The sequence below is a fragment of the Syngnathus typhle genome, linkage group LG7 (assembly GCF_033458585.1).
Source record: "Syngnathus typhle isolate RoL2023-S1 ecotype Sweden linkage group LG7, RoL_Styp_1.0, whole genome shotgun sequence".
Lineage (NCBI taxonomy): Eukaryota > Metazoa > Chordata > Actinopteri > Syngnathiformes > Syngnathidae > Syngnathus > Syngnathus typhle.
In genome coordinates this window covers 6,492,339-6,518,991 of record NC_083744.1, presented here as the reverse complement: position 1 = coordinate 6,518,991, position 26,653 = coordinate 6,492,339, and the positions used below count along the sequence as shown (strand labels likewise).

Below are 26,653 nucleotides of genomic sequence, written 5' to 3'. Positions count from 1 at the left end.
AAGGTTTATATTATGTAATTTCTCAAAAACATGATGGCATTGTATTTATATGTTGAGTGATTGTCCAGGGGGTCGACACCATATTCATGTCTACTAACGATTGTGTAGATTTTTTTAAACCTAAACTCAGCATTGTTTGGCTCTCGTTGTGCTATGATGTCAACATGACCCACACCTTATAAAATCATCCAGTGCGTGCGCGCTGCAACACTAAATGGCCATGAAGTTTGTCGGTACCCTCGCACTCGCCCTGCTGCTGTTCTGCTTAGCCGTGGCTCAAAAGTCCACCATGCAGTGGCCTCAGGAACCCTCAGATTTATTTTGTGAGCTGGAGCCACACCAAAAGATACAACGTGGGCCTGCCGGTATCTCGTCTACTGAGTGTAAAACCATCAACTGCTGCTATGATTCAAACATGCGCTACTACGGCAGACATGGTAGGTCAAATCTCTTCTGTCTGGACTTCCGTTTCCTTGCTAAATTGCTGTTAGTTGTTTTTTCCATGGTTCAATATTTGGCAATTTACCCATTTGCAGATTTTCTTGGGGAAAACTTTTGTGATTTGGTTATCTGGTGTCATTGTGGAATGATAGAAGTTGGTGGTCAGTTGAAGGATTATAAACACTATCTTGAGATCTGTAGGAACCGAATTACTCGTTTTTCAGAATTTGAGCTGATTTGAGTATGTGCTTCTCTTCTCTCCATGCACTCACTGGTCACAAGTCCGTCATCAGACTCCATTTGTAAATCACCGACAGGGACAATTAATGATTTTTAAGAGGACTTAATATGAAAATGACTTTTCCATAGCCTGTATCCAAATAGTTGGGTCTCTCGATTAATCTTGATTAATGGTACACAATACACACATCTACACAAGCAGACTTGGAGAGAAGCAACTACTTTAGCTAGAATGACGTATGCTTTGCTATGATATAAACAAAGTGACCAGCTAAACGTTCAGGCACTTTTTACGACTTTATTTCCAGGCCTTTCTACTGGAATACACCAGAAAGTCCACAACAAGATCTCATCAACATCTCACAATTTCTTCGTCGTATTTTGAGATTATCTTTGTTTTTATTGACCATCCCGATTTGTCGCGTCAGGTGACGTTTGTCGTCTCTGACGATTGGTGATGACGTCAGATATGTGTCACCACTCGTAAGGGAAACATTTTCAAACACTCCGCCTTCAAATTTGATGACAAGGGTGACGCGTTTGAACGATGGCGAGGTGACAGAATGAGGCACCTGAATTTTGAGTTTTGTTTTTAGTTACGTATGCATTCATGAAGTCAAGCAGGGCTCTGGGATTTCTGCTGTGTAGATGTGGTATTTTATTCTTGTTTTTTTTTAAGACAACATGTTTGAACCCCTCGAGACTCTGCTGAAATATGAGACTCCAGTTTTAATCAGTAAAACTACAGATAGAAAGAGTACGAAGGTAAGTTTGGCAAGGCTAGTTCACGCCAACATTCAATAAATTAGAGGTCGGAAATACTTTCTTTAGTGCTCTCAATGAGCAAGACAAAAATATCATCATTGAATAATCACGTTTTGAATAATCACATTTCAGATGGCTCGGTGGTTTCTGCCATCAAACAAACAACAATAAGATATATAATTAATATATTTATTTATTGACAGCCCAGCATACAAGTGGAGCACATCTGCCTCACAGCCGACAGATTCTGGGTTTGAATCTGTGATTAGGTTTTCTCTGAGTACTCCGGTTTCTTCCCACATTCCAAAATCATGCATGATAGCTTCATTTAACAGAATTTAAAAAAAAATATTCAACTGAATATATTTCATGTTTTAAAGGTTGCCAATTTCATTTGTATTTAGTTGCGCAATTTGTTTTATCACTTCAGGGAGACTTTGTACCTCATTTTGTGACTCACTGAGCACCTGTCACATCGAATGATTTTTAGAAAGTGCTATACCTAAAACTGTTAGTGTAAACATGACAATTAAAAAATGGCAAGACAGCACTCAAAGAAACACAAAATGTCCTGGTATTGTAATGTGATATTTTTTTACAGGGGGGGCGTCCTTTTAAAATCAGCAACCAAGCGCATGCCGACTCCCCGGTGCCTCCACCGCCTAAAGTTAAATCCTCTGCAGCTGAAGCCCCAAGGCAACAAAATGATGACATACTTAACCTCATCTTTCCACCCAGGTATCCCCGCCCCCTTCCCTGCTTTCCATGTCGTGTCAATTGACCAATTCAACCTTCCTTAATCTTTTATTGTTTTATCATGCCAGGGAATGGATGGAGGGAAACCAGCTGTGGGTGCAGCAAGTGTCCAGCGCGCCGTGCACCAGAGCGGACGTGGTGAACCTCGAGGAGCTCCTGGACAGGAAACTGCAGCAACGAAGGGCCATAGAGACGGGAATATGCCCTGTTCGAAGGGAGCTCTATACCCAGTGCTTCGGTAAGGAGGCTCTGCAATCCGGAAGATAAGAACCCTTCCCAAGGCCAATGCCAATGAAGGTAACAACTGTTTAAGGACAAGCAGACTTTAATTTTGTGTCTGCCTCGAGTCTTTGATGCCGCTCGTGGCACCCATTTTGTGAAGGAGCTCAGGAATCGGATCCTGCTTGCAGTTGAACTCGCTCATCGAGTGAGTTTGAGTAATAATAGCCAGCCATACATCTTCAGTCATGACGGGCAGCCTCCCCATCTCCAAAAGTGAAACTGAACTAAATCAGGAAACTGCCAACTCCAAGCAGCAGAACATCTGTTATCAGAATTACACTTGTGTGGACATGTTGCATTACAACGTGGCACTACTCTGAAGGCGTACACTCTAAATGTTCTGTGTTCAGAAGGTTAAATCTGGAAGACGGGCTACGTCATGATTAAAGCTGCTCTTTGTGTAGATGAGCTGATCCGGCAGGTGACCATCAACTGCGCCGAGCGGGGTCACTTGCTGTTGCGGGTCCGAGATGAGATCCAGATGACCATAGCCGCTTACCAGACCTTCTATGAGAGCAGTGTGGTTTTTGGCATGAGAAAAGCTCTGCAGGCTGAGCAGGACAAGGTGGACATGCAGAAAAGAGTAAGGACCAGTTCTTCTTCCTTTCAGTCATAACGTAACATAAGAAAATATCTACCAAGCAACGGCCCATTGCTCGAGCAGCTGCGAGGCCACCACGTAGGGTGTCTGTGGCAAGTTGACTCTTGTCTTTTATAGATTGCAGTGCTGGAGCAAGAGAAAGATGAGCTGCAGAAAGAGTTGCGCGATGAGAAGGCCAAAAGCGACGCCATCGAAAAAACCGAAGAAGACAAACATGAAGTTCAGGAAAAGAAGTACACGGAGCAGATTCAGTTCCTCAAGAGAACCAATCAGCAGCTTAAGGTGATGACAAGTCACACTAGTGTTCATATGGATGTCATGAAACTGAAACTGTTGTCTTTCTCTTCAATTTGTCCCTCTTAGGCTCAACTGGAGGGAGTTGTGACACCAAAGTAATTTCACAGTAGCCACTTCACAATGGAACATGTCACTGAACAGTACACTTTTTTAATGAATGAATGTATTGTTGGGTAATTAAAAATTAAATGTCTTTTTTAAAGAACGAAGGAGAGCAGGTAATTTTTAATACCTTCCAATGAATTAATTGCCTTTTTGAGGCTTCATTGTGCATGTGCCCAGAAATATCACCCATTTGCCTGTCTGTGTTCCATGATGAATATAGACTCCATGTATTTTAGGGGTCTCAAACACAAGTGATAGAATTTGACTTTTGTTTTGTATTTGAGTTCAACTAAGCAACGTGAGTCACAAAGAAGTGTGCACCCGCTGTAGTGTACTTATATAATTGCCTCAAAGTTGTGTCTCCTGTTCTGGAGATATTCATCGTACGATTCTTAAGGTGTGTTTGGAAGGCAAAGATTGTATGCCAAAACACACCCATTTAAAAAACGGTCACAGGCTTTGTGGTCATCAAGTCAGACAAATTCGTCTATTCAAGCTCAGCCGAGCTACAAGGAAAGATATTTCTACACAGCATTGAGAGAGGATTTTCTTTGGCAAGACCTGTTGATAATAAAACATTTTCACATTATGGCAGCCTTCAGAAATTCTTCAAGATGGTGCCACGTTACACTGATAAAAACGTGTATGTCATTAGACCAAAGCAGTATTTCAGCTTTCTGTTGCACCACAATTTGAATGTGTACAACAGCGCCACTCATCACAACCAATCAGCTTGTCTTCCAACCCGGAAATGTATTGCGTGAAACGTTGTTACAGGGCCGTCACGTGTCCCCCGGTGTGCGAGCAAAATAGGCGTTAAAGTGGGCGTCGGCACGATGACTCCGATGAAACCTTGACCATATGCGATTAATTAGATATGCTTTGGCTTTCCGTTTAGCCGGCATTACTGGTGAGCGCCGTTCGTCACCAGTAAGCTCTTGTCGCTTTCTCCGACCCATCGTTTGCCCCGGTTCTCCTCTACTCTTAGCCCGAAGACACACAATGGAGGCAGGTAGCAACATAAGCGGCGACGCAGTCCCGCTAGACGAGAAGAAGCCGCCGACCAACTACCAGTTACTCGTTCTCGCCCACGAGAGGACCTCGAGAACCCCGAGTCCACTTTTGTGTGCCAATGGAGACGACGACTCCGAGGCGGAGTCCTTCAAGGGTGGCAGGACCGAGGAAGTGGACCGCGACACAAAGGAGAGGGCGTTCGCGTGGTGCCGAGATTTCCTGTCTGGAGCGTGGAAAACTATCCAAATAATGGACTTTCAAATAAGCATCGTAAGGTGACTACTGAGTGATCTAACATAAATGATTATTGCCGGTGTCATGTCACTTGTCATGATCGTCATGAATGTACGTTTTGTTGGTCTTTTCCAGTGGCGGCCTGAGTAATCTTCTGTACCTGTGCAGCCTGCCTGACTACGTGCCTAGCGTGGAGGAAGAGCCTCGTGAAGTGCTCCTCAGAATCTACGGTCCCATTCTCCAGGGTGTGGACGCTCTGGTGTTGGAGAGTGTAATGTTTGCTATCCTGGCCGAGCGAAATTTGGGACCAAAACTGTACGGTATCTTCCCACAAGGGCGCTTGGAGCAGTATTTTCCGGTACGACACACTGACCTACGTTTCAAAATTCTAAACCTGTATTTGTTCTGTGAAATTCTATTAATTTATTCCTGACCATCTATTCTCTTCATGGCGTAGCATTTCAGTTGCATGTTTCTACATTTTTGTAATGATGATGTTTCGGCTATGTCAGTCTAATATACCAGGGGCCTTCATCAGTTATGCTGACCAACGTTAACTCACAATAGCAATGAACTGATTCGTTAGCCAATTAGGATAAAGGCCCAGGTACCAAATGCACGTTTTGGGCTTCATATTAGTGTTTTTCTTTCCGCAGAACACTCGAATGCGCACTAATCAGCTGTCAGACGCTGACATCTCTGCTGAGATCGCCACAAAAATGGCTCGTTTTCACAAAATGGTCATGCCATTTAACAAAGAGCCCACCTGGTTGCTTGGGACCATTAACAAGTAAGTAGTCGAACAAGCTCGCTGCTATCGTCACTCGTGCTTGGTTAACTATGTCATATGTTGTGTGTTTCTGTTAGATACATGGATCAAGTGTTGACGCTAACTTTTACACGTGACATTCATGTGAAGAAGTATCAGAAGCTGATGAAGCTCAACCTGGAAATGGAGCTGAAGAACCTCCGGTGAGTGGAAGTGCTGCTTCTCAAAGACCAATGTAACCCTTAATTGTATTGTTTTTGTTTTTTTGCTTTCATTGAAAAAACAGCTGACCTTTGTCAAAAAGAAAGAGTCAAAAGTCTGCTTTATTGTCAATCCCTCCATATGTCAAGACACACAAAGAAACCGAAATTCCGTTTCCTCTATCCCACGGTGACGAGACATAGTACACGATAGACCTACAAGTAGACGACACAAAATAAAAACAAGAAGGCACAAACAATAAATAATGAGTGATGAATAAATAATAAACAACACAATAAATAAGAGGAGCAAAACTGAGCCAGTGTGCATACAGCAGACAGTAAGCATAGTGCAAAGTACAGGACGCTACGCAGAAACGGGGAGAGAGTTCAGGATCCTAACAGCCTGGAGTATGAAGCTGTTGGTGAGCCTGGTGGTGCGGGAGCGCAGGCTCCTGTACCTCTTCCCAGAGGGCAGAAGCTCAAACAAAGAGTGAGCGGGGTGACTCACATCACTCACAATCGTGGTCGCCTTGCGGGTGAAATGGGAGATGTAAATGTCTTTCAAGGAGGGGAGTGAAGCACCAATAATGCCTAGTGCCTTCATGGGACCAGGCGGGTCAGCATGTGTATCCCTTATCAAAAGCTAAGATACAGATTGTGCTGCATTCCATGATGATGAAATGTCCCCAACTCATCAACTAGGAATCATCAACTAGCAATCTTGTGAACACATAAGTAATACTGCAGGGGACGATTTTTATGGTTTTTCCACCCAAGGGAGAACTTTTTACAAGGACAGCCTGGTATTTCTAACACCATATAAAAAAACATGTATAGCACAAAATGCTATAGGAACATTTTCAAAGACAAACGTTATGTTACCAAACAAATTTTTTTTTTTTGTGCGCTGGGAGAATAAAGTCATATTTGTAATGCTATGAGAATGAAGTTGGATTTTTGTCGAGGGAAAAAAAATTCTAAAGTTATGAAAGTCTTGTTTTAACTTCATTTTTAAAATATATAATTACAACATTTATTCTAGAAAAGATGCTTTTATTTGTTAACACAAAATAAGAGTATGGTCTTGAAAACATTTTTTCATTCTCTTTCACCCAATCTAGGGAGTTTATATAATGAATTGTCTTAGCTGAAAAAAATCACGACTGGCAAAAATTGCAATTTTCTTTTTTTTTTTGTCTATGAATATTATTCACATTGTCCACACCATATTTATTCACTGTACTCTCAGCCATCATAGTCACACACAAAAACACAATGAGAACGCTTGCAAGAACCTGCTGTCGACCACAACTCACGCCCAGACTCTCATACAGACTGAATGAATAATTTGATTCCTTTTGGCACTCCTTTTTTTTGCGCTTCCCAAAAACACTGCCAAATTTGTTGTGTGTGAATCATTTGCACTAAACAGAATGTCTACTTCTGCTCTCTTTTTCACCCACGCACAGTAAGCTACTAGCAGAAACGCCATCACCTGTAGTCTTCTGCCACAATGATGTCCAAGAAGGTAAAAAAAAAAAAGCTCTTCATTAATGGGAAATGCAGACACCCAACAGCTTGGTCACAAATGTTCAGTCATTAGTGTGGCGGGATGGTCATGTGTCTTGAAGTGGTGGGAAGCGAGTAAAAATACTTTGTCAAAGCAGGCTCTTTACTTTTTTCATACCAGGTTTCTGTACCTCTGGTGTCTCTGCAGGTAATGTTCTAATTCTCCACAAGGGGGACCAAACCTCAACAGACCGACTGATGCTCATCGACTTTGAGTACAGCAGCTACAACTACAGGTGAAGTCAGGTTTGAATAAAGAATGATATTAAAGACCTCGAAAGAAATCATTTTCATGTTGTTCTTGTTGTTTTTATTAGGGGTTTTGATTTTGGAAACCATTTCTGTGAGTGGATGTACGACTACACCTACAACCAGTGGCCCTTCTTCAAAGCCACACCAGAGGATTACCCAAGCAGAGAGCAACAGGTTTGTACGTTTTTCATTTCATTGTTTTGCTTCCTGAATACATTTGATTAAATTGGACTGATCAATTATTCGTGTTTACATATTATTCAAGTGAGCATCATTGTCTCCAGAGATTTCTTTTGTACATACACAAGAAAAACTGCAATATTTTCTGTTCTTCGTCGTAGCTCAGCTTTAGAAAATGCTGTTCTTCTCACAACTTTTTTTTTTGTTCCACTTGGCAGCTTCATTTCATTCGAAATTATCTCTTGGAGCAAAGAGGATGCGGTGACCAAAACGTGGACCAAAGGCAGATGGAGGAAGACATGATCATTGAAGCCAACCGGTAAACCGGGCTGCCAAACCTGTAGAATTATTATTATTTTTTTTATAAATGGTGGAGATAGCACAATCATGACATGCTTTGTAATTGCTTTCATGCAGGTATGCGTTAGCGTCACATTTTCTGTGGGGTCTTTGGTCCATCATCCAAGCGAAGCTCTCCAAGATTGAGTTTGGCTACATGGTAAGAAGGAGCCAGTGTTTTCATTTATTTAAAAAAGAAAAAAGAGTAATAGTACCAGCTTGAAGGCAAGCACTAAATGTTTTCTTGAGGTCTTGTTTACTACTGCCAAGCTGCTGCTTGACGTTGTGAAGTTCACCGAGACATCTAGTGGTCATATGTCATATTTTTGGAACAATGTTTAGTTTGTCCAACATGTGACTCGAGGCACGAATATGAATGTACTGTATGTATGTAATTGTAATTTGTGATGTGATCATTTGCCAGGATTATGCCCAGGTCCGCTTTGATGCCTACTTCAAACAAAAGAAGCTCTTCTCCTGAAGTCCTGCTTGCTTGCACTCATGTAAAAATACTTTTTTCTTTGTTTGTACTTTATTTAAATACATTACAAACTATTCCTGGGCCTCATGCTTTGAGAACAGTATTCTTACGCAGAAGTAGTCCCAAGCAAGTTCTATCAATCCATTTGGATTTCAAGGTCTAAACCCCACCACCACGATCCAGTAGTTTATTGTGGACCACTTTTTGACATGAGCATTTGTTTTGTCCTTTCATTGTGGGAAGGCGCTTGTGTCTTTATTTTTGACGAGCGAACTTGATCTGATCATTGATGTTCCGTCCACATTAATATGAAGAAAGCACATTAAGAGAACTGTAAAATGAAGTGGTTTTTTTTCTGTTTATTTGATGATTAAACTGTCCTGGATAAAATATTAGAGACATTAAACGAAATGTGTTTTGAGAATTAAGTTATAATTTAGGAGAATTATGAAAAGTTGTGATACTGCACAGGGAAAAATCTTTTTCAGAAAAAAGTCTTCATTTTACAAGAAATGAACAGATTTCATGAGAAAAGATGCAGAAAAAACATCATTATGGCTTTATTGTAATCCTCAAATGATTCCCTAATAAACTTTCTTTGTTGCAACTTTGTCATAAAATTCTGAAATCATATTACAAGAAAAAAGATGCAATTACCTAAAAAAGCCCAAATAAAAGTGATATGACGGGAATCTCATCAATTTAAAAGAATAGTCATAATGCAAGAAAGAAAACTGTGACTAAAGACTGATATATGACAAAGTCAGTTTTCCAAAGGGATTAAAATTACTTTGTTTTTGAGAATTATTATGTGCGATGGGCAGTAACAGGACAGTAATTATTCGTGTCTCATGTTGATACACTGTCTTGTCAAGGTAGCACAAATGCTCCTTTATACTCTGATACTATTGTACTCCACAAAATAACACTCTTGGGATATTTACTATTTATGGTGTCAATGCAGATTCGGCTGAAAATAAAAATACGACAGGACAGATGCTTCAAAGACAAAAATTAAAACAATCAGCAACTTGACATCGACATGTTTATATTTTGCTGAGCACAACTTCAAATATATGGAGTAGCTTGAACAAATTTCTGTGGGTTGTCATGCAACTTTGTATTTCATTTGTTGTAACCAAAACCCATTACCATCCACCTTTTGGATGAAACAAAATGTTGAACTGGTCCAATCTGTTAAAATCTAGACAAAACAATTTAGCATTGCTCCTGTTTATACTATTAGTGGGTATGATTTATTAAACTTGAGTGTCCAGAAGGGGGCTGTCCAACCTTAATCTGTTCTATAAAGATAAGTCCACAGATGCAAGGTCCGCTTGACAACCCTCAAGCAGTAGATTGGACACGCCTACTCTGGTACCTTCCTCCTGCCGCTGCGTCAGTGGAGCTGTCAGGAGTTTCAAGTTGCATAAGCTTAAAATAGACCTAACAAAATCAACTGCCTAGCTAAACCAACTGGATCTTAACCTTTTCCAGAACAAAAAGACAATTTTGGACAACATGACTCATTGAAAGGGCAAGACCAGTTTTGTAAAAGTTTTTTCATTATCTTGCATCTGAAATGAACCTTCTATGTAATTGTTTTAGAAAGATGTTAGCTTGGATAAATATGTGGCTAACATATAGTCTTGTGAGAGTTTGCAGCATTTTTCCCAGAGTTGGTGGATGGACACCAGGCGTCACCCGCGCCAACGTGTCACACCGAGAAAACTCAGATGAGTGGAAAAGTAGCATGGCACTTCGCACGTATGACCATCAAGGCCAAGGCGGCAGTGCGGTCACAGTCCAAACCAGCACGCACACATTCCGTGTAGGTAGCGCAATCCAAAACAATCAGTCTCCATTTTCAGTACCAAACATTTCTCTGTACAAGCAGGTAGACCTGGGAAGGCTTTCTGAGTGCAGCGAGTACTTCCGTGCTTTGTCTCAGTCGGGGATGAGGGAAGCAGCCGAGAACCTGGTCCACCTCGAACACGTTTCGTCAGCCGTCTTTCGCCATCTGCTGGAGTATTACTTCCACGACGCATTTGAAACCCCACGAGAGGAGGAGTTAGGCTCTCATATACAGGTACTGTACAAAGATATCCACAAACTGGTACTCTCTGCCAGACAGTTGACATGACATTGACGATTAATGAATTGTGCCCGACCTAACTAACGTTCTGTGTGATGTTTGTGGAGGTATCCAGCTACCTCCTGGCTGAGGCCTTTCTCTCGCGGTGTCTGTCTGAGCTGACAGAGAAGCTGAGGCCGGAGAGGTGTCTGTCCTATCTGAGTCTGGCTCGGGAGATCTGCTGCGTGGAGCTGAGGAGCACCGTGTTTGCCTACCTAAGCAGGAACCTGTTGGAGCTGCCTCATGTCATCAGGTATTGTGACGACTAGATTTTGGAAATGTGTCTTTTGAGGAAAGTAACTCATGATCCTCTTTTGAAACCCTTCTCGTGATGTCTCAGGTGTCTGAGCGAGGAGGAAAAAGAGGAGCTCATCCTACTGAGGACACAAGGGAAACCTTGTCTCTGCAGTCTTCGGAAGGAGAACCTGATGTCTTGGAAGGACCCGGAGACAGAGCGTGCCCGCTATGTTTTTGCCAAGCAAAACGGAGCGTGGCAACCCGCTGCTGAGTTCCCTTTCCGGGCAGACAAGTGGTGCTTCACGGTTGTGGTGCTATATAACTACTTGTACATCATAGGAGGCTACAGGACCCTTGTGAGGAGAAGGTGGGACTTCAAAATTGCCACGTTTCGGTATAATCCTTTGACTTTGGAATGGTCTACTGCTGCTCCACTTATTAAGGTAAAAAGACAAACACCCTAATATATAGTTACATTTTTTAAAAAAAGTGCAAATAACTTAAGACAGTTTGGTTGGCCGTGTTTTGTTGGTCCACAGCACAGGAGGCATTTCAGCGCAGTGGCCTGCCAGGGCCGTATCTACGCGCTGGGTGGCTGGTACTTGGACTCCCTGGTCACCCCAGACTCCAGCACGGCCCTGTACACAGCCGTGGAGTGCTACGATCCATGGGAGGACTCATGGAGGTATGTACAGGAAACAAGTGATGTCACAGGTTTGGCGCAGTGTCAGTAAAAGCACTTGCCCTTTTTGGATGAAGGTGTACCGTTTTTTTCCGTGTATAGTGCGCAATATTTTACTAATTTATTGTCCTAAAATCTGGGGTGCGTATTATACATGGGTACAAAGAAAAAAAATTTTTTTTTTTTTTTTTAATTTTTTTTTTTTTTTTTTAAATAAAGTCATGGTACAACAAAACCAACAACAGGACTGACCGACAAAGTCATGGAACAAAAAGACAGGGTGATATTACCAAAGACAGGAACAGAATGACAGTAACACATGCAATGATCCAACGGTGAGCGAGAGGCAGACAGGACTTAAATACAAAACACGTTACATCGATTGAGGTGACACAGGAAGAGCGGGGTGACACGAACAGAAACTATGGCAACCTAGACACATAGCAAAACTGGGGACGAGACATGACAAATCTCCCCCGAAATAAAACTCACCTTTCTTCTTGTTTGTTGTCAATCGCGCATCGCATTCAGCCATCCTGCCCAACACACTTAGTAAAATTCATAATTGACGACACATCGTTTGATGCGATGGTGCAATCCTCGATGGTGTGTTATTGTCAAATATTGTTTGTTTTTTAATCTCCATCGCGGACCGGACGTCATACGGAGGCCGCCATTACAGATGCGCAGAACGGTTGCGCAAGACACGTCAGCTATATAAAGAGCGAGAGTTCAGTTCTCCACCTATTAGTTTCAATTCACAGTTTAATTAGCAGTTTCAATCAGCAAATAACAAAATGCGTATTACAGGTAATATTTTATTTCACAACACTTTGCCTTGTTCCTTTTGTCTCTGCTGTTCATTTCAAACACGCTCCATACGACCGCAATGCTCTTGTATCAGACGCTCGCTCGATCACCTGCGAGTTTGCCGTCTGTCACAATGTACCCTACACAAATCCGAAACATTTGGTTGTTTTTATTCCTCTTCAACGTCTCTCCCATACAGAGCCGCCTCTTCCCCTGCGCACGGAGCGCGGTGGTGCGTTTAGGGGCAGTCGGAGAAATCAACGCCAACAAAGAAAATGACATCCAGCCTAGTTAAGACCATACCAAAGACTTTAAAAATGGGACCCTTTGCCTCCCTGCGTGTGTGACGATCTTTGGGACTTAAAAAAAAAAAAAAAAAAAAAAAAAATTAAATTTTTTTTTAAAAAAAATCATAAAAATTGGGTGCGTATTATACATGGGTACAAGCTTTTTTCCAGCATCAGCATGCCATTGTTAGGGGTGCGTACTATACATGGGGGCGCACTATACACGGAAAAAAACGGTAATAATATTGTATGCTAGAACATGCTATGCTAGTCTTTTACTATGTGATAGATTGTTGCTACATACATGTATTCATATACCTGTGTTTATATGTTATGTTTATGTCATGCTACGTTAGGTTGGCCGACACTAGACTAGGTTAGGCTACCTCATGCTATACATTCTATGCTATGCCCTAGTTTGTATAGTTTCAATATGTCTGTGTGCCTCAGGTTTGTCTCGTCACTCCCGCTCACGGATTTCCAGTTCACCGTATCTTTATCTCATGATGTGCCTCTAGCGACCAGTCTTGGACACTGCCTCTATGTCCTGGGTAGCATACAGAGGACTGGAGAAAAACTGATGCTCCAGTACAACACCAAGCAAGGTATGGTTTAACAATCTCACATGGAAAGCTGGTCCACAATTCATCTTAATGAAGCCTCCGGGATGATGGTGTGAGAAATGTCATCTGTGTCTTGGAATCTGGTAGATTTGTGGTGTGAGCTGCTTCCCACTCTCACTAGAGCAGATGCAGACCTTCCAGCTCTTTACTTCCTCATGGGCGCCTCCGACAAGTTAGTGGTGATTGGAGGAAACAACTTGCACAATGTGGTCATGTGGTTTTGCACACGCACGCAGAAATGGGGACAGGTAATGACTAACCCCAGTTTGTTAAAAACTCTGCTAAGCCTGAACTGTTCATTGACAAAGAATCACAATTCTTTGAATCTAGAGTCCAGTTCCGCTGAACAAAATAAAAACAACTGGGCGAGAACAGCTTTGCATATCATATTTTCTCACTCAGCTCTATGTTGGTCTTTTTAAAAACACAGTACAATACATTCTGTTTTTCTGAGCTTGGAACCAACTGAAGATATACTCTGTAAGCATGCTTCGTTTTATTTGCGCAGGCACACAGTATACGGAAAACGGCGTTGGCCGGACAGGGGGCGCTGTTAGGCTCGCAGCTCGTGATGCCGAGTGTGGAGCATAACAGCGTGGTGACGATGGACTTGCAAACGCTCACTATGAAGGTCCTGACTGCTCTGCCCATCTCTATCTGCTATGAAGCCGTCTTTTACCTTCATTTTTGATGATACACTCCATATCCTATGTTAAGATTGCCTGAATATCTGTAACAGAATTATGTCAAAAACAAAGTTATATGACATATAATCATATATGTAATGTGTACTAAACTCAATGGCATTGCGTAATAATTTAGTACCATTTATTATTGAAAACACAAAACAATATAAATTGTTTTATGAAAATGCTGCTTGTGGTGGAAAGTCACTATGTCAAGTGGTCCTTTGAGCATCATAAAGGTTGTAACTTGTCCGCATGTGGCTGACAAAATGTGATGTCATCCTAATTTTGCTTGCTGTGTTTTTTTTTAGTTTTTTTTTTTAATTGTCGTCACAGTGATTTCCTGCCAAGTCACAAGCAAAACAAACAAGCCAGAGGTGAGCGCAGCCTTATTATTATTCATCATATATTGTTTGTAAAACAATTCTATGCAATGTTATTTAGCAATAAATGCTAATAAAAAAAAACATTCTTTTCACATAAGGCCTCTTCAATGTCTTGATAAGTGATCCAGGAAAGCTATTTTTCCTCCCATAGCCTATCGCTTCATTTTGTAATAAGGCACTTTTCCCAAAATATCTTTTTGCACATTTACTTCTATATTTATAATGGCCTTTCTCCTTTTCATATTTGAATAAATCGATGAATGATATTTATGATTGTGTGAGGCTTTGGTGTACACGCACGCATGGGAGGTGATCGTCTCTGACTTGGTGTCCTGTTACATGCCACAGAGGGGGGAGCGAGATCGAGCGCTGTTGGACTTAAGTGGGGGAGTGCAGTTGGGAGTTGCCACCTGAGTGAAGAAGCCCTTGGAGGGCACAAAGCTGAGAGGGGACAGAGTGCTTCATTGCAAAAAGCCACCACTGCCTTTCTACTTCCTCACAGTCAAGCCAAGGTAAATTAAAACTGCTTTTCTTATGACATTTTATATATTTATATCACATTTGTCTATTATATTAACCAGCAAGTTGAAGGTTAACTGACTTTAGCTCAATCCATTATAACCATGTGTGTGTTTCCGCGGCCTGCAGCCTGAGGCGTTCTGCCATATCTGTCCGTTGAACTTTCACCCACTTGTGTGACTCTGCAGTCGCGTGACGTGGAAAAAGTCTTCACGCTGTCATCCGAGCCTGTCATGCTCTCCTGTCGACGTCAATATTATTGTTGGGCCACGTGTGCGCTTTCAGAACAGGAAATATGTGTTGCTATGCCGAGAGGACATCGGGGTCATTCAGTCATTCATGTGTGCATGTGTGTCTGTATGTGTATATATATTTGTATACATATAGTGGATATATATATAGATAGATCTGTAGATATTGATATGTGTATGTATTTATGTTTTATATTTTTACTCGCTAAAATAGCGGTCTTATTTAGCGGCTTGAGAGGGGCTGAATATTAAAACCTCTCTGAATATGATATTGCAATCTAGCACTGCAATACTGATGAATTAATTGTATGACTGACAGTGATTAGGAGCGATGGCTGAAGCCCATCAGGCGGTGGGCTTCCAGTTCACTGTGCGTCCGGATGGCGTGGACCTCAAACTGAGCCAGGAAGTTATCACTAACATCTGCCAGGCTGGTCTGACGGCGTGGAAGAAGAGAGCCATACGGTTCAAGGTGCTTCTTTTTAACATACACGTACCAGAGGTGGGAAAAGTTCTCCCTCTATTTGAGTAGAAGTATGGATACTTGTATAAGTACCGTATTTTCCGCCCTATAAGGCGCACCTAAAAACCTAAAATTTTCTCAAAAACCAACAGTGCGCCTTATAGTCCGGTGCGCCTTATATATGGACCAAATTCCTAAATTTAAACTGGCCAGAATAATTGTGTCATGAAATCAATCATAAGTGGCCCACTGAAGACTATGAATCATCAATCAAAAAGACTATGGATCATTATTTTATGATTATAAAGTAATTTGTTCTGTCTGAAGTTGAAATAAAAAAGATAAAATGGAGAATGATTTGATTTGGATTAAAAATCTGACATGATGCATTAATGGTGCGCCTTATATAAGGATAAAGTTTTAAAATGGGCCATTCATTTAAGGTGCGCCTTATAGGCCGGAAAATACGGTAGTACTGATTGAAATTGTTCCACAAATGCAATGCCAGTCAAATACCATCCTTATGGAGACGAGTGAAGCCACATGGACCTTCCCCTTTAAAGAAATAAGACTAAGCACAGTTCTACTTGGCAACCACCGCTTAAACCCATTCATATGTATACATGTGGAAATGAAGATATGTTTTTGTTGTTCAGAATGGGATCTTGGCTGGCCTGTATCCGGCCAGTCCGTCCAGTTGGCTGATTGTGGTTATCGTCATGATAAGTAGCTTATACACGGGCCTGGACCTCTCGCTGGGAATTATAAACTCCATCCAGGAAAACATACCGCTCAGGTTAGAAACCATTTCCGTACTTCCAATGGACACTTGTATAGATACATTTTTCTGCTTTTTCTCTATTGTCTGACATAATACTGTGGGTGTGCCTAATAAAGTGGCCATTGAGCACCTAAATGTTTGTGTTTGACTGCGTTTATGTGAGGAAAGTGTAACTAGTGCAGTTTTGTGACTTTTGCGAGTAGAGGATATCTATCAGTGCAGACGGGCGCGGTCCTGAGCGCCGTGGTGTTCGCCAGTGCCGCGTGGCTCTTCCTCATCTACCTGCTCAGGTACACCCTCAAAGCTCTCCTCTCCTACCATGCCTGGATCTTTGAATCCCACGGAAAGATGAGCACGTCCACTCAAGTGTGGCTGGTATGTGAAATATATTTCATTGCTCTGACTTTTGAAATACAGATACGGAATTGTTTGTTTGCTTTCAGAACCTGGTGAAGATGTTTTCAGGGCGCAGACCACTTCTTTACAGCTTTCAGGCGTCCTTACCCCGACTACCCGTACCCAAGGTGGAAGACACGATCTGCAGGGTAGGTACTCTGAGGGAAATTGTGGAATTAATTGAAACCACTTGTCATTTTCCAAGAGCAAACTTGCCATCCTTTGAAGCTGTACTGTGCTGATTTCTATTCCATTGAGTTTGCTATGTGATTTCAATGTACTGGTTGGGTGGATGGGGATTGCTACGCTCTTTAAAGGGTTGTTAGAGGCTTTTTCTTGTCCAGTTATGACAAGAAAGTTGTTTTGTGTGCAGTATCTGGAGTCGGTGCGTCCTCTTTTAGATGATGAGCAATATGAGGAAATGAAGATTTTGGCCAATGATTTTAAAGAGTCAGAGGCTGCCCAGCTGCAAAGATACTTGATCCTCAAGTCTTGGTGGGCCTCCAATTATGTGAGTATGCTACAGTAAGACGTCACAAAAGGTGCCGTTAATATTTCTAAAACTTTTGCATTTCACTCTGCCTGTAGGTAAGTGACTGGTGGGAGGAGTACATCTACCTGAGAGGCAGAGGCCCAATTATGGTCAACAGTAACTTCTACATCATGGTAAGATTGAAGGCGGACAAATGGAAGACTATCATCAACAGTACTACAGATGAGCTAATTTGTTTAACTCAATTTTATTATTGTGTTAACTCTAAAAGATGTTTTCTTTGGATTATTTTATTTGGATAACTTCATTTTATTATCTTGTGAAAAGTTAATTATATCCCATTATTAAATTTTCTTTTAATATATTTTATCATTTTCCAATTTGTGTTAAGTTGTATTATTTTGTTTTGTATTTAACTTTTCAAAAAAGCTATGCGTGTTTAAATTACAGTCAAACAAGCAATGAAATTAAAAAAATAGATATATTTTGGTTATTTTTTATTTATTTTGCTGATTTATGTTTCAAAGGGTTAACTACTATTCACATTTCCTCGTTGTTATTTGCTCGCAAGTCATCGCTTATTTTTTCTTTGTTATTAATGATATTGTGTCCCCATTATTTAAAAAAAAAAAATCTCTATTGTTGTGCAAAGGACCTTCTGTATGTGACGCCAACTCACCGGCAGGCAGCGCGTGCGGGCAATGTGGTGCACGCCATGCTGCAGTACAGACGCAAACTGGAGCGTGGTGAACATGCGCCGGTAATGGCCCAACATGCTCAATACACAATGACACACCATTTGACTGGAAACGCTGTAACTTTTCTTCTCTCTTTTGTCTCTCAGCTGAGGGCTCTGGGAACGGTTCCCATGTGCTCCGCTCAGATGGAGAGGATGTTCAACACAACTCGCATCCCAGGCATTGAAACAGGTACGTACAGTAAAATGCTCTTTTGTTTCATCTTCTGTTGTTTGCTCAAATACTTATCTTTTTACTGTTTTGGTACTTAGCTGAAAGCCATGTCTAAAATAAAAGTAGTGCTTTGGAGCTATCTTATTGCAGCACTCTACTATAAGTTTCTTCTTGACTTGGGAGATGTTATATGTGATTTTTTTTTGTCAATTTGACAGAATTTACTCAGCCACAGTAAAGACATTTATGTAACAATCATAAGAAGTGAAAACCATACCTGTTAATGAAAGTATGCATTTAAATATGTATTTATTTCTTTACAAATTGTGGTTTAGTGTTAGTACATATTCATATTATGTTCTTGTGAAATTTCTCAGTCAGGATATCAATAACTTAAAATACAAGCTGTTATCTTGCAATTTGAAGATTTTGTGCAGCACCTGAGTGACAGGAAGCACGTGGTGGTGTACCACAAGGGTCGCTTCTTCCAAGTGTGGCTGTACATGGGGGGACGTCACCTCTTACCCAGCGAGCTGGAGACCCAATTTAGCAGGATCCTTAATGATACATCCGAGCCCCAGCCTGGTGAGCTCAAACTAGCCGCGTTGACTGCTGGAAACAGGTGAACATTTCCAAACGTTCATATTTGTATCGACGTGATAGTGGTCATAATACGAGGTGGATTGAAGGCTCGACATGTCTTTAACCTCGCTAGGGTTCCGTGGGCTCAGGCTCGGATGAAATACTTCAGCCAAGGAGTGAACAAAGCGTCCTTGGACGCGGTGGAGTCGGCAGCCTTCTTTCTGGCATTGGATGACGAATCTCAGGGTTACGACGCTGCCAGCAACTCTCTGGACCGCTATGCCAAATCTCTGCTGCATGGAAAGTGCTACGACAGGTAAAAGCCTGACCATTGGAGTTTAAAAAAAAAAAACAATTCCACAGTTCTAATCCCCCACAAAATTGAACACAACGTATAACGAAATAAATATTAAAATGAAAACATGGAATTCATTTAGATACCATTTGGGAATTCTGAGCAACCCTTAAATTATGCGGGCAAGCCTAATAAAATGACCATCAAACCTCATCCTTCTTTTCTTTTAGGTGGTTTGACAAATCTTTCACCCTCATAGCTTATCCCAATGGCAAAATGGGAATAAACGCAGAACATTCGTGGGCTGACGCACCTATCGTGGGACACATGTGGGAGGTAATTCACCCTCCCCTGAGCGCAAATCATTTTAATGTCTGTTTATTCATACAAGACGTATGTGTGTGTGTGCGTGTGTGTGTGTGCGCGCGCGTGCGTCCGTGCGTGCGTGTAGTACGTCATTGCCACGGACTGCTTCCAGCTGGGCTACACAAAGGAGGGCCACTGCAAAGGAGACGTAAACCAAGGCCTCCCTTATCCCACACGACTCCAGTGGCTCATTCCAAAGGAGGTACGTTAGCAGTATCCCTGTGCTCTCTATTATAGCTTTCTTCGGCTACAAATCTTAAAACGGCAGTGAAAACAAAAGTACACTAGCATGTGGGCAGAGTGGGGCCAGATCCTTCTGGAATTTGTCATAGAAAAAACACCTAATGTGCCCGTTCTTTGTTTGTGTAGTGCCAAAATGTGATCGAGACGTCCTACCTTTCTGCTAAAAAGATAGCGGATGATGTGGACTTCTTCGCCTACGTCTTTGGTGCATTTGGCAAAGGCCTGATTAAAAAGTGCCGGACCAGCCCGGACGCTTTCATTCAGCTGGCCTTGCAGCTGGCACAGTTCAGGGTATGCAGCCTCTCATTAATAATAAGAACATTATTGAGGGAAGACTGAAAAGTATTGATCCAAAAAAACTTGATAATACGTTAGCAATTTCTGCTGTTTTCACATATCTCCATCAATTCGTCAACTTATTCACCTTAATCAGTACATATGTATTTTTTTGCTTTCTTCAAATAGCACCTTTCAGAATTAAGTCAGCAGCATTTCGGTTTGGCTTCAGATTTTCAGCATATGTATGTATTTCTTGTGATTCTGTTCACCAGGACCAGGGGGAATTCCGCTTGACATACGAGTCTTCCATGACGCGCATGTTCAGAGATGGCCGCACGGAGACGGTGCGTTCGTGCACCTCTGAGGCTGTCGCCTTCGTCAGAGCAATGGAGGACCGACAGACAACCGTAAGTCGGACAAATCAAGAGCGAGAAAGTCCATGTTAAAGTCGTGTTATCACAAGCAGTGCATGACGATATGACATTTATTTGTGTCATAAACATTTTTAATGAAACTATTTGTCAATGTTATCAGAAAAACACTCCAATACAGTTAGAAAGTGTGTATGTATTTGTGTGTCTTTGTCTCCTTATGCCTTTCACAGAACACGCAGAGGCTGGCGCTGTTTCGGAAAGCGTCCGACAAGCATCAGAACATGTACCGTCTAGCCATGACCGGTTCCGGCATCGACCGACATCTTTTCTGTCTCTACATTGTGTCCAAGTATCTGGGCTTAGATTCACCGTTCCTAAAGCAGGTGAGAATGCGGCACATTCCTGCGGCGCGCTAACGTCGCTAAGTGCTGGCTTGCTTGCAGGTTCTATCGGAACCGTGGAAGTTGTCCACCAGTCAGACTCCTCAGCAGCAGCTCAACTTGGTGGACATCAATAAGTTCCCGGAATATGTCGGGGCTGGAGGCGGATTTGGCCCTGTGAGTGAAATCCTTGGCTATGGTTTATCCCGGGGATCAATAAAACATTGTGACCTTTCCACAAATAGATGACAAATTTCTCCGCAGAAGAAATAAATAACACACGGGATGAGAGGAAATCAATCGTAACAAAAGTCTTATAGTCTTTGTTATGACTCTGATTCCTACCCCACAAAGTTTTATAGAAATTAAAATACTCAAGAAAAAATTTAATTTCAAGCATATAGTTTAATGTAGTTTCATTGAAGTACTACAAGGGATCATTTTCTGAAGCATTGCATATTGGAACAAAAAACTAAATTCATACATTCTACGTATTACAAAAACAGAATGTGAGCATAATTTAATAGGTATAATTTTATATAAATAAAAAATGAAATCATGAAATATAACTTGTGATCATGATTAATCACATCATATCCATTTTTAATTTGGGATTAATTAAATTAATAAAAAAATATTGCCTGATCATTTTACAGGTGGCCGATGACGGTTACGGCGTGTCTTACATCATTGTTGGAGAAAACCTCATCACATTCCACATCTCCTCCAAGTTCTCAAGCCCTGACACGGTGAACATTTATCTGACCCCATGCACACTTTAAATAACAGGTTTTCTTACTAATGTTTCATTCTAGGTAGCAAGACTCGTCTTACTCTGTACTCATGTAAAAGTATAAATATTTGTGTAAGAAAAGACTGGTAAAAAACTAGATGTACTGAACGATTACTAAATATAGTAACATAACTACAGACTAATCTTTACCCCCTTCCTAGCCACCCGCGAGCAATAGCTAGTAAGATGACCTCTGCACGGTATTACTGAAACTTGTCTTTGCACTGCCCAAAGTAGTGCCATTGTTTTATCTTAGATTTGCCTGTCCTGTTGCCACACCAGTCTTCCCAATTCTGTTAATTCCTTATCTGGGGCTCATCATGTGATCCATGCAGAACTCGCGCAGGTTCGGTCAACACATCAGCAAAGCCATGATGGACATCCAAACGCTTTTCCATCCCATAAACAAGACGATGACAGACGAGTCTAAGATGCAGCTCAGCAACGGCAAGAAGCATATGTAGCAGACCTGCGTATGTGTGCATACTGTATGTAAGTGTGCAGACTGTATTTAAGTGTGTGTGTGTGTCTATGCAACAGTTGATGCAGTTGCGATGATGTCAACACACGCACTCATCATCATGAATGCTCCTGTAAGTTATTGCTCTGTATATTGCGCCTTTGTGAATCCAAACCTTGTAAATAAAGCATCCGCACTGATTTCATATTTACTTTAGTGTTTTGAATACACTTTTTTTAAGCGGATGTAGATCAAAAATATTAGAAACCCTCAGAATGACAAAGATTTCTACATGGAAATGGAAACAAGACTATATTTAGATAAGAAATTACACATCGTAGTTTAAATTCAGATTTTATTAAAATAAGTTTTAAAACAAAGTTTTTCAAATGCAAATGTGCTAAAAGGTTAACAGAATTCAACTTGGCCAGTGATTCTTTTTACCGTTAGGAGCATTCATGTACATATCACACTGGGAATCTCGACATCATTCAATACTTGTTGATACTGACGTGATGCGATACCATGTCAATTTCAACAAGACATCACCGATGTCATCATGATGCGTGGAGGGAAGAATCCGGGAACACAACAAATCATAGTATTTGAGTATTTATTCTGGTGGGGGTCAATACAAAAAGTCAACTGAATTAAAAAAAACATTCCAACAGTTCCTTTCAAGGCAACATTACAGCAAAGAACTTTATAACTGTACATAAGTGGACAAACAAAACCAACCAAACGACAAGACACGGACCTTCCTTTTAGATGAGAAAAAGTTCTGACAAACCAGGATCCGTGACTAATCATCCATCAGCAGTGTGGATCTGTCGTCTTCTCTCACCTTCAGAATACAGAAAAAAAGCCACACAAAAGGCAAACGAATGACCAATTATGACATTTGGAGTCCATGGGGATTGTAATGCCACTCTAAGCCACTGGGTGAAGCTGTTTGTCACATACACACCAGCCAGTAGTCAAACGAGTGGACACTCTTAACAGGTTTCTGTAGTTGCTTGTTTGAAAACAAAATCATCGTCAGATGCAGCAGGAGGAAGGTCATGATGATGATGATGAGGGGCCCTTTGGGGGGGTTAGGACGTAGCACCGGGCGTTGGGTTGACGCTCTGTGTGGCTACCTGCGGCGCCACCTCGATGATCCGTGGCTTGTCGATGATGCGCGCTGTGCGGTTGCCCTTCTCTACGATGCCTATGATCCATGCCTGGTGGCCCTCGCCGTACTTGGGTGACTTGATCTCAGCGCAGAAACGTGCCGCCTGCTCACGCGGCAGACAGATGAGCAGCCCCCCTGCAATTCCATAAAATTAAATAACATGAAATATTGTCCTGCAGGGATAAATCCAGTTTTCTGAATCTGAGTCAAGAAATTACATTCTATGATCATTGTCTTTTGCTGGAATCAATGCTTTTACTTAAAGTTAATGTTGCAGATCAAATTGACCCATAAAGTGAAAAAAAATCAAATGTTTTTGTCTAACTTTTAAGAACATTGTTTACAAAAATACAGAAAAAGTTCCATTTGAAACTCAATTTTTTTTAAAAAAAAAATTCAACATGACAGTAGGCTTAAATTGACACTGGTAAATAATTGCAATTGCAAAAAGTAATAAGGCCAGCAGAAGACATTTAACCTCAAATTTGAAGACCAAAATTGCATACCTGACGTCTCTGGGCAGGTGCCGTGCATGAGACCGAACATGTTGCCACACGCCTTGGACACGGCGGCCATCTTGGCGAGCACGGGAAGGTTGTGGATAACAAAGGACACTTCGCTCCGCTGTTGCTTGGCCAGCGTCTGGGCGTGGCCCAGAATGCCAAAGCCCGTGATGTCGGTTGCGGCATGTGCGTTGAACGTGTGCATGAGGCTGGCAGCTGGCAGATAGATAGATGGAAGTATGGATTGTAGGATCATGGACAACTGCATGATAGCAGAGATGAAACTCAATTTCTTACCTGTCCTATTGAGGCGAGCCATGTTCATCATTGCTTCGTGGTAGGCCAGCTCGACGTCTTCCTGCGTAACGACCAACTTGATCTTATTCCACTTCTCGGGCTGTAAGAGAGAACGATGCAGACCACGGGTGTTCAGTACCTTCATTCGAGAAACACCCGCTTGTAAATTTGTTCAAACGTACGATATCGAGCCACTGGTGCACAGCCACGGCCACTTGCGTCCCCAGCGGCTTTGTGAGCACCAGCACGTCTCCTGGCACTGCATTGTCTGGCCTGCAAGTCATCACATGACATGTTCATCACCACACCAAATCTAAGCAAATTTCATGTGAAATAACTCACATAATGAATTCATTGGGCTGGCACACGGTGGTAGCGACGCCCCCCAAGACCACCCAGGGATTGAGCACTGTCTGTCCACCCGTCACAGACGTGCCCGCCTCCTCCGCCGCATCTTTGAAGCCCTGCATGAGGAGCGGCATGACTTTGTCCCTCTCCTGTAATAAAGAGGACATAAAGATAAGAAACAAAGTCATCAGTGTGCCAGGACGCAAGCTCTCACCTTCTCTGACATTTTGTTGCTGACGCCCAGCAGCATCAACATGTTGTCGCATTCCGTCACCCCCATGGCGTACAGGTCGCTGAGAACATTTGCACATGCCACGCGACCCTTGGGGGGGAAAAAAAGTACACGTGTCAAAATGATGTTTAAGTAATATTTTTCAGATATGCATTTTTGTCGCACAATACTTCTTGGCAACTGATTAAGGCCCATACGTTTACATTTAAAGCCCATATAGACAAAAGTCAACTTAAGCAACATTTTTTTATTGTTATTCTATTATGTCCTCTGGTCATGTTTGGAAAGGTGGGCTCAATGAGCTTTTGAAATTGAATTGAAACATTTGGCAGATTCATACCATCATGTAGGGATCGTCCACTATAGGGTAAATGTAATCTGTCGTCTGAACAAGTGAAAGGCCTCCATGTCGTAGCGGGATGACGCAGGTGTCCATGCCGATGCCTGAAAAACAGATGTTTATTCATGGTACACTTTGACTAATTATGAACTATCAGTTGTTTTTTGTTTCTTTCAAAGTGCTATTGAGTGTTATCGTTACCTAATCGAGGCATGACTGCACCCAGGAACTGTTCATCTTCCTGGTAGTGGTTCTCTTGTAGGTTCTCTAAAAGCTTCTGTAAAACCTCTTGGGGTACCTGCGACAAACCAACATCTTTATAAGATGCTGTTCTTAGATAGTATGGACTTGCACGTGCAGTTATTTCAAATGTGACACTTGAGGCACGCTCTAACCTTGCAACCCGTTCCCTTGAGCTCTGCGAAGCGTGTGAGCCGGAAGTTCTTGTCCAGCTCGTAGCTCTCGGGATTAAAGGACTCTCTCACCGACATGTCTGAAGATAGTCAGGGCCACCTCACACACATCACACAAATTAAAATTGAGTACCAGGAAGCTGACATTTTAAAAACACCAATAATTTTCTCAATGGCAGTAGTGATTTGGACCCACAAGAGCCAATGTAAACACTACCAAATAAATACAGTATATTGATGTTATTCATTCGATTAGGGGAATTAAATAGAGTACGAAATCATCTAAACTGTAAGACAAATAAATATTGGAGCTCAAGGCAGGTATCAGATACCTGATATCGGTACTCCGCCAACCCTAATTTGTTTCATTATAAGTTTGAAGCAGGGGTCCTTGCAAACACTCCATGCCGAGGCAAAAGTAGTCAAGCCGTAATGGATTCAACTCCCTTATCCCAAAAATATACTTTATTGACATCGCAGTACCTCAAGATGTGTACTTTGTTACTTCCAACCACTGGGTCAGCCAGTGGGAAGAGGCGTTACATGTGGAGTCAACGCATGCCATGAGGGGACAACTTCAAGCACGACATCAGCGCATTACTTTTTAAATTAAAATCAGAATGTATGCTTTACATAATGAGAAACGTGTTAAGTGTATTCCAATCACATTGACGCGTTTGAGCGTACAATTCGATTTCCGCGCTAGCTCCAGTTAGCTGCCGACCCGTGCATGAAGTGATGTGCGCATTGTGTGCACAAGGTGTTGCTATACTGTATTCAACTAGGAGAAGCCAACATACACACAATGAAATGATAGAATAAGTTGTTGTTTGAAATACGCAGCGTAGGTGGAGGGGCAAGGACCACGCGTGCAGCGTACGAAATAAAAAGTTTAAAAGTTGCCATTAGAGCGCCGAACGAAAATGTCGGCTGTGGAAAAAATTAACCCTTTGCTATCCAATGCCATGCGACGTGCGCCACATCAACGTGCTCCCCGTACAATCGGCGCCCGTTGTGCAACGCCGGTAACGCAGTCGCACGCTGCAGGAGTTTACAACGGTGGCTTTTGCAATTTGAGTGCCAAAGCTGAGTTATATTCGCTTCACATTTCCCCTTTAATTGAAGCGTCCAGTTGATCCTTACCAGCTTCAAGTCAGCGCCAGATCCCGACACAAGAGCGGGGACGGCTGCGGCTCGCAGCGGGCCTTCAATGAGGCGCCCTCGGCCACTGCCTGACAGTAAATGGCGAATATTTGTTCTTTTTAGAGTTTGCTCGTGGAAACTTTGTTTGTGATTATTCGTATAAAAGTCATGTATCCGAATTAGAAAACATGATGACAGTGATTAATTGTCTACGAGGAAATATTTGTTGCAAAATAAAATTAGG

General features: G+C 41.9%; 5 protein-coding genes across 8 annotated transcripts; 4 read left to right on the top strand and 1 right to left on the bottom strand.

Annotated features, from left to right (window-relative positions):
* Positions 1-1,173: 1,173 nt before the first annotated feature.
* On the top strand, positions 1,174-3,587 carry LOC133156442 (axonemal dynein light intermediate polypeptide 1-like). Its single transcript, XM_061282150.1, has 6 exons — positions 1,174-1,446; positions 2,048-2,184; positions 2,271-2,440; positions 2,889-3,067; positions 3,203-3,367; positions 3,449-3,587. The coding sequence occupies exons 1-6, from the start codon at positions 1,366-1,368 to the stop codon at positions 3,479-3,481; spliced, it is 765 nt and encodes a 254-aa protein (XP_061138134.1). The 5' UTR covers positions 1,174-1,365; the 3' UTR covers positions 3,482-3,587.
* Positions 3,588-4,242: 655 nt separating this feature from the next.
* On the top strand, positions 4,243-9,607 carry chkb (choline kinase beta). Of its 3 annotated transcripts, XM_061282149.1 has the most exons (11): positions 4,243-4,397; positions 4,476-4,776; positions 4,871-5,093; positions 5,392-5,525; positions 5,603-5,707; positions 7,177-7,235; positions 7,398-7,512; positions 7,594-7,702; positions 7,927-8,027; positions 8,126-8,207; positions 8,472-9,607. In XM_061282149.1, exons 1-11 carry the CDS (start codon positions 4,349-4,351, stop codon positions 8,526-8,528), a joined length of 1,335 nt encoding a protein of 444 aa, XP_061138133.1. In that variant the 5' UTR covers positions 4,243-4,348; the 3' UTR covers positions 8,529-9,607. The 3 variants fall into 3 exon arrangements, with proteins under 3 accessions (XP_061138133.1, XP_061138130.1, XP_061138131.1); XM_061282146.1 differs by having other exon boundaries at positions 4,252-4,776; XM_061282147.1 differs by having other exon boundaries at positions 4,254-4,776; positions 7,425-7,512.
* Positions 9,608-9,850: 243 nt separating this feature from the next.
* LOC133156440 (kelch-like protein 42) lies at positions 9,851-14,176 on the top strand. The gene is made up of 8 exons (XM_061282145.1): positions 9,851-10,363; positions 10,430-10,617; positions 10,731-10,915; positions 11,003-11,342; positions 11,439-11,584; positions 13,129-13,283; positions 13,389-13,549; positions 13,810-14,176. The coding sequence occupies exons 1-8, from the start codon at positions 10,111-10,113 to the stop codon at positions 13,990-13,992; spliced, it is 1,611 nt and encodes a 536-aa protein (XP_061138129.1). The 5' UTR covers positions 9,851-10,110; the 3' UTR covers positions 13,993-14,176.
* A 44-nt stretch (positions 14,177-14,220) lies between these two features.
* On the top strand, positions 14,221-22,170 carry cpt1b (carnitine palmitoyltransferase 1B (muscle)). Its single transcript, XM_061282144.1, has 20 exons — positions 14,221-14,364; positions 14,722-14,885; positions 15,463-15,615; positions 16,263-16,402; positions 16,591-16,762; positions 16,831-16,932; positions 17,157-17,294; positions 17,372-17,449; positions 17,929-18,036; positions 18,121-18,205; positions 18,614-18,809; positions 18,903-19,085; positions 19,295-19,400; positions 19,516-19,632; positions 19,800-19,964; positions 20,225-20,359; positions 20,557-20,709; positions 20,770-20,883; positions 21,363-21,455; positions 21,835-22,170. The coding sequence occupies exons 3-20, from the start codon at positions 15,475-15,477 to the stop codon at positions 21,961-21,963; spliced, it is 2,355 nt and encodes a 784-aa protein (XP_061138128.1). The 5' UTR covers positions 14,221-14,364; positions 14,722-14,885; positions 15,463-15,474; the 3' UTR covers positions 21,964-22,170.
* A 388-nt stretch (positions 22,171-22,558) lies between these two features.
* Positions 22,559-26,482, bottom strand: sephs1 (selenophosphate synthetase 1). 2 transcript variants are annotated; one of them, XM_061284005.1, is made up of 10 exons: positions 26,410-26,482; positions 25,249-25,366; positions 25,055-25,151; positions 24,854-24,957; positions 24,496-24,603; positions 24,276-24,430; positions 24,116-24,206; positions 23,934-24,033; positions 23,640-23,852; positions 22,559-23,268 (listed from the first exon to the last, which is right to left on the bottom strand). In XM_061284005.1, exons 2-10 carry the CDS (start codon positions 25,342-25,344, stop codon positions 23,054-23,056), a joined length of 1,179 nt encoding a protein of 392 aa, XP_061139989.1. In that variant the 5' UTR covers positions 25,345-25,366; positions 26,410-26,482; the 3' UTR covers positions 22,559-23,053. The 2 variants fall into 2 exon arrangements, with proteins under 2 accessions (XP_061139989.1, XP_061139990.1); XM_061284006.1 differs by lacking the exon at positions 26,410-26,482 and adding an exon at positions 25,750-26,403.
* Between the last annotated feature and the right edge of the window lie 171 nt (positions 26,483-26,653).

Excerpts from the sequence above, each read along its gene's own strand:
- LOC133156442 (XM_061282150.1), top strand. The coding sequence starts at position 1,366 with ATGTTTGAACCCCTCGAGACTCTGCTGAAATATGAGACTCCAGTTTTA. Across the intron at positions 2,441-2,888 it reads GCTCTATACCCAGTGCTTCG|ATGAGCTGATCCGGCAGGTG; the intron begins GTAAGGAGGCTC and ends CTCTTTGTGTAG. Across the intron at positions 3,068-3,202 it reads AGGTGGACATGCAGAAAAGA|ATTGCAGTGCTGGAGCAAGA; the intron begins GTAAGGACCAGT and ends TGTCTTTTATAG.
- chkb (XM_061282146.1), top strand. The coding sequence starts at position 4,349 with ATGCGATTAATTAGATATGCTTTGGCTTTCCGTTTAGCCGGCATTACT. Across the intron at positions 5,094-5,391 it reads GCTTGGAGCAGTATTTTCCG|AACACTCGAATGCGCACTAA; the intron begins GTACGACACACT and ends TTCTTTCCGCAG. Across the intron at positions 7,703-7,926 it reads ACCCAAGCAGAGAGCAACAG|CTTCATTTCATTCGAAATTA; the intron begins GTTTGTACGTTT and ends TCCACTTGGCAG.
- LOC133156440 (XM_061282145.1), top strand. The coding sequence starts at position 10,111 with ATGAACCTTCTATGTAATTGTTTTAGAAAGATGTTAGCTTGGATAAAT. Across the intron at positions 11,585-13,128 it reads CCATGGGAGGACTCATGGAG|GTTTGTCTCGTCACTCCCGC; the intron begins GTATGTACAGGA and ends TGTGTGCCTCAG. Across the intron at positions 13,284-13,388 it reads CCAGTACAACACCAAGCAAG|ATTTGTGGTGTGAGCTGCTT; the intron begins GTATGGTTTAAC and ends GGAATCTGGTAG.
- cpt1b (XM_061282144.1), top strand. The coding sequence starts at position 15,475 with ATGGCTGAAGCCCATCAGGCGGTGGGCTTCCAGTTCACTGTGCGTCCG. Across the intron at positions 17,450-17,928 it reads ACAGTAACTTCTACATCATG|GACCTTCTGTATGTGACGCC; the intron begins GTAAGATTGAAG and ends TGTTGTGCAAAG. Across the intron at positions 18,810-18,902 it reads GCGTTGACTGCTGGAAACAG|GGTTCCGTGGGCTCAGGCTC; the intron begins GTGAACATTTCC and ends TAACCTCGCTAG.
- sephs1 (XM_061284005.1), bottom strand. The coding sequence starts at position 25,344 with ATGTCGGTGAGAGAGTCCTTTAATCCCGAGAGCTACGAGCTGGACAAG. Across the intron at positions 25,152-25,248 it reads TCAAGGGAACGGGTTGCAAG|GTACCCCAAGAGGTTTTACA; the intron begins GTTAGAGCGTGC and ends GGTTTGTCGCAG. Across the intron at positions 24,431-24,495 it reads GCAACAAAATGTCAGAGAAG|GAGAGGGACAAAGTCATGCC; the intron begins GTGAGAGCTTGC and ends TCTTTATTACAG.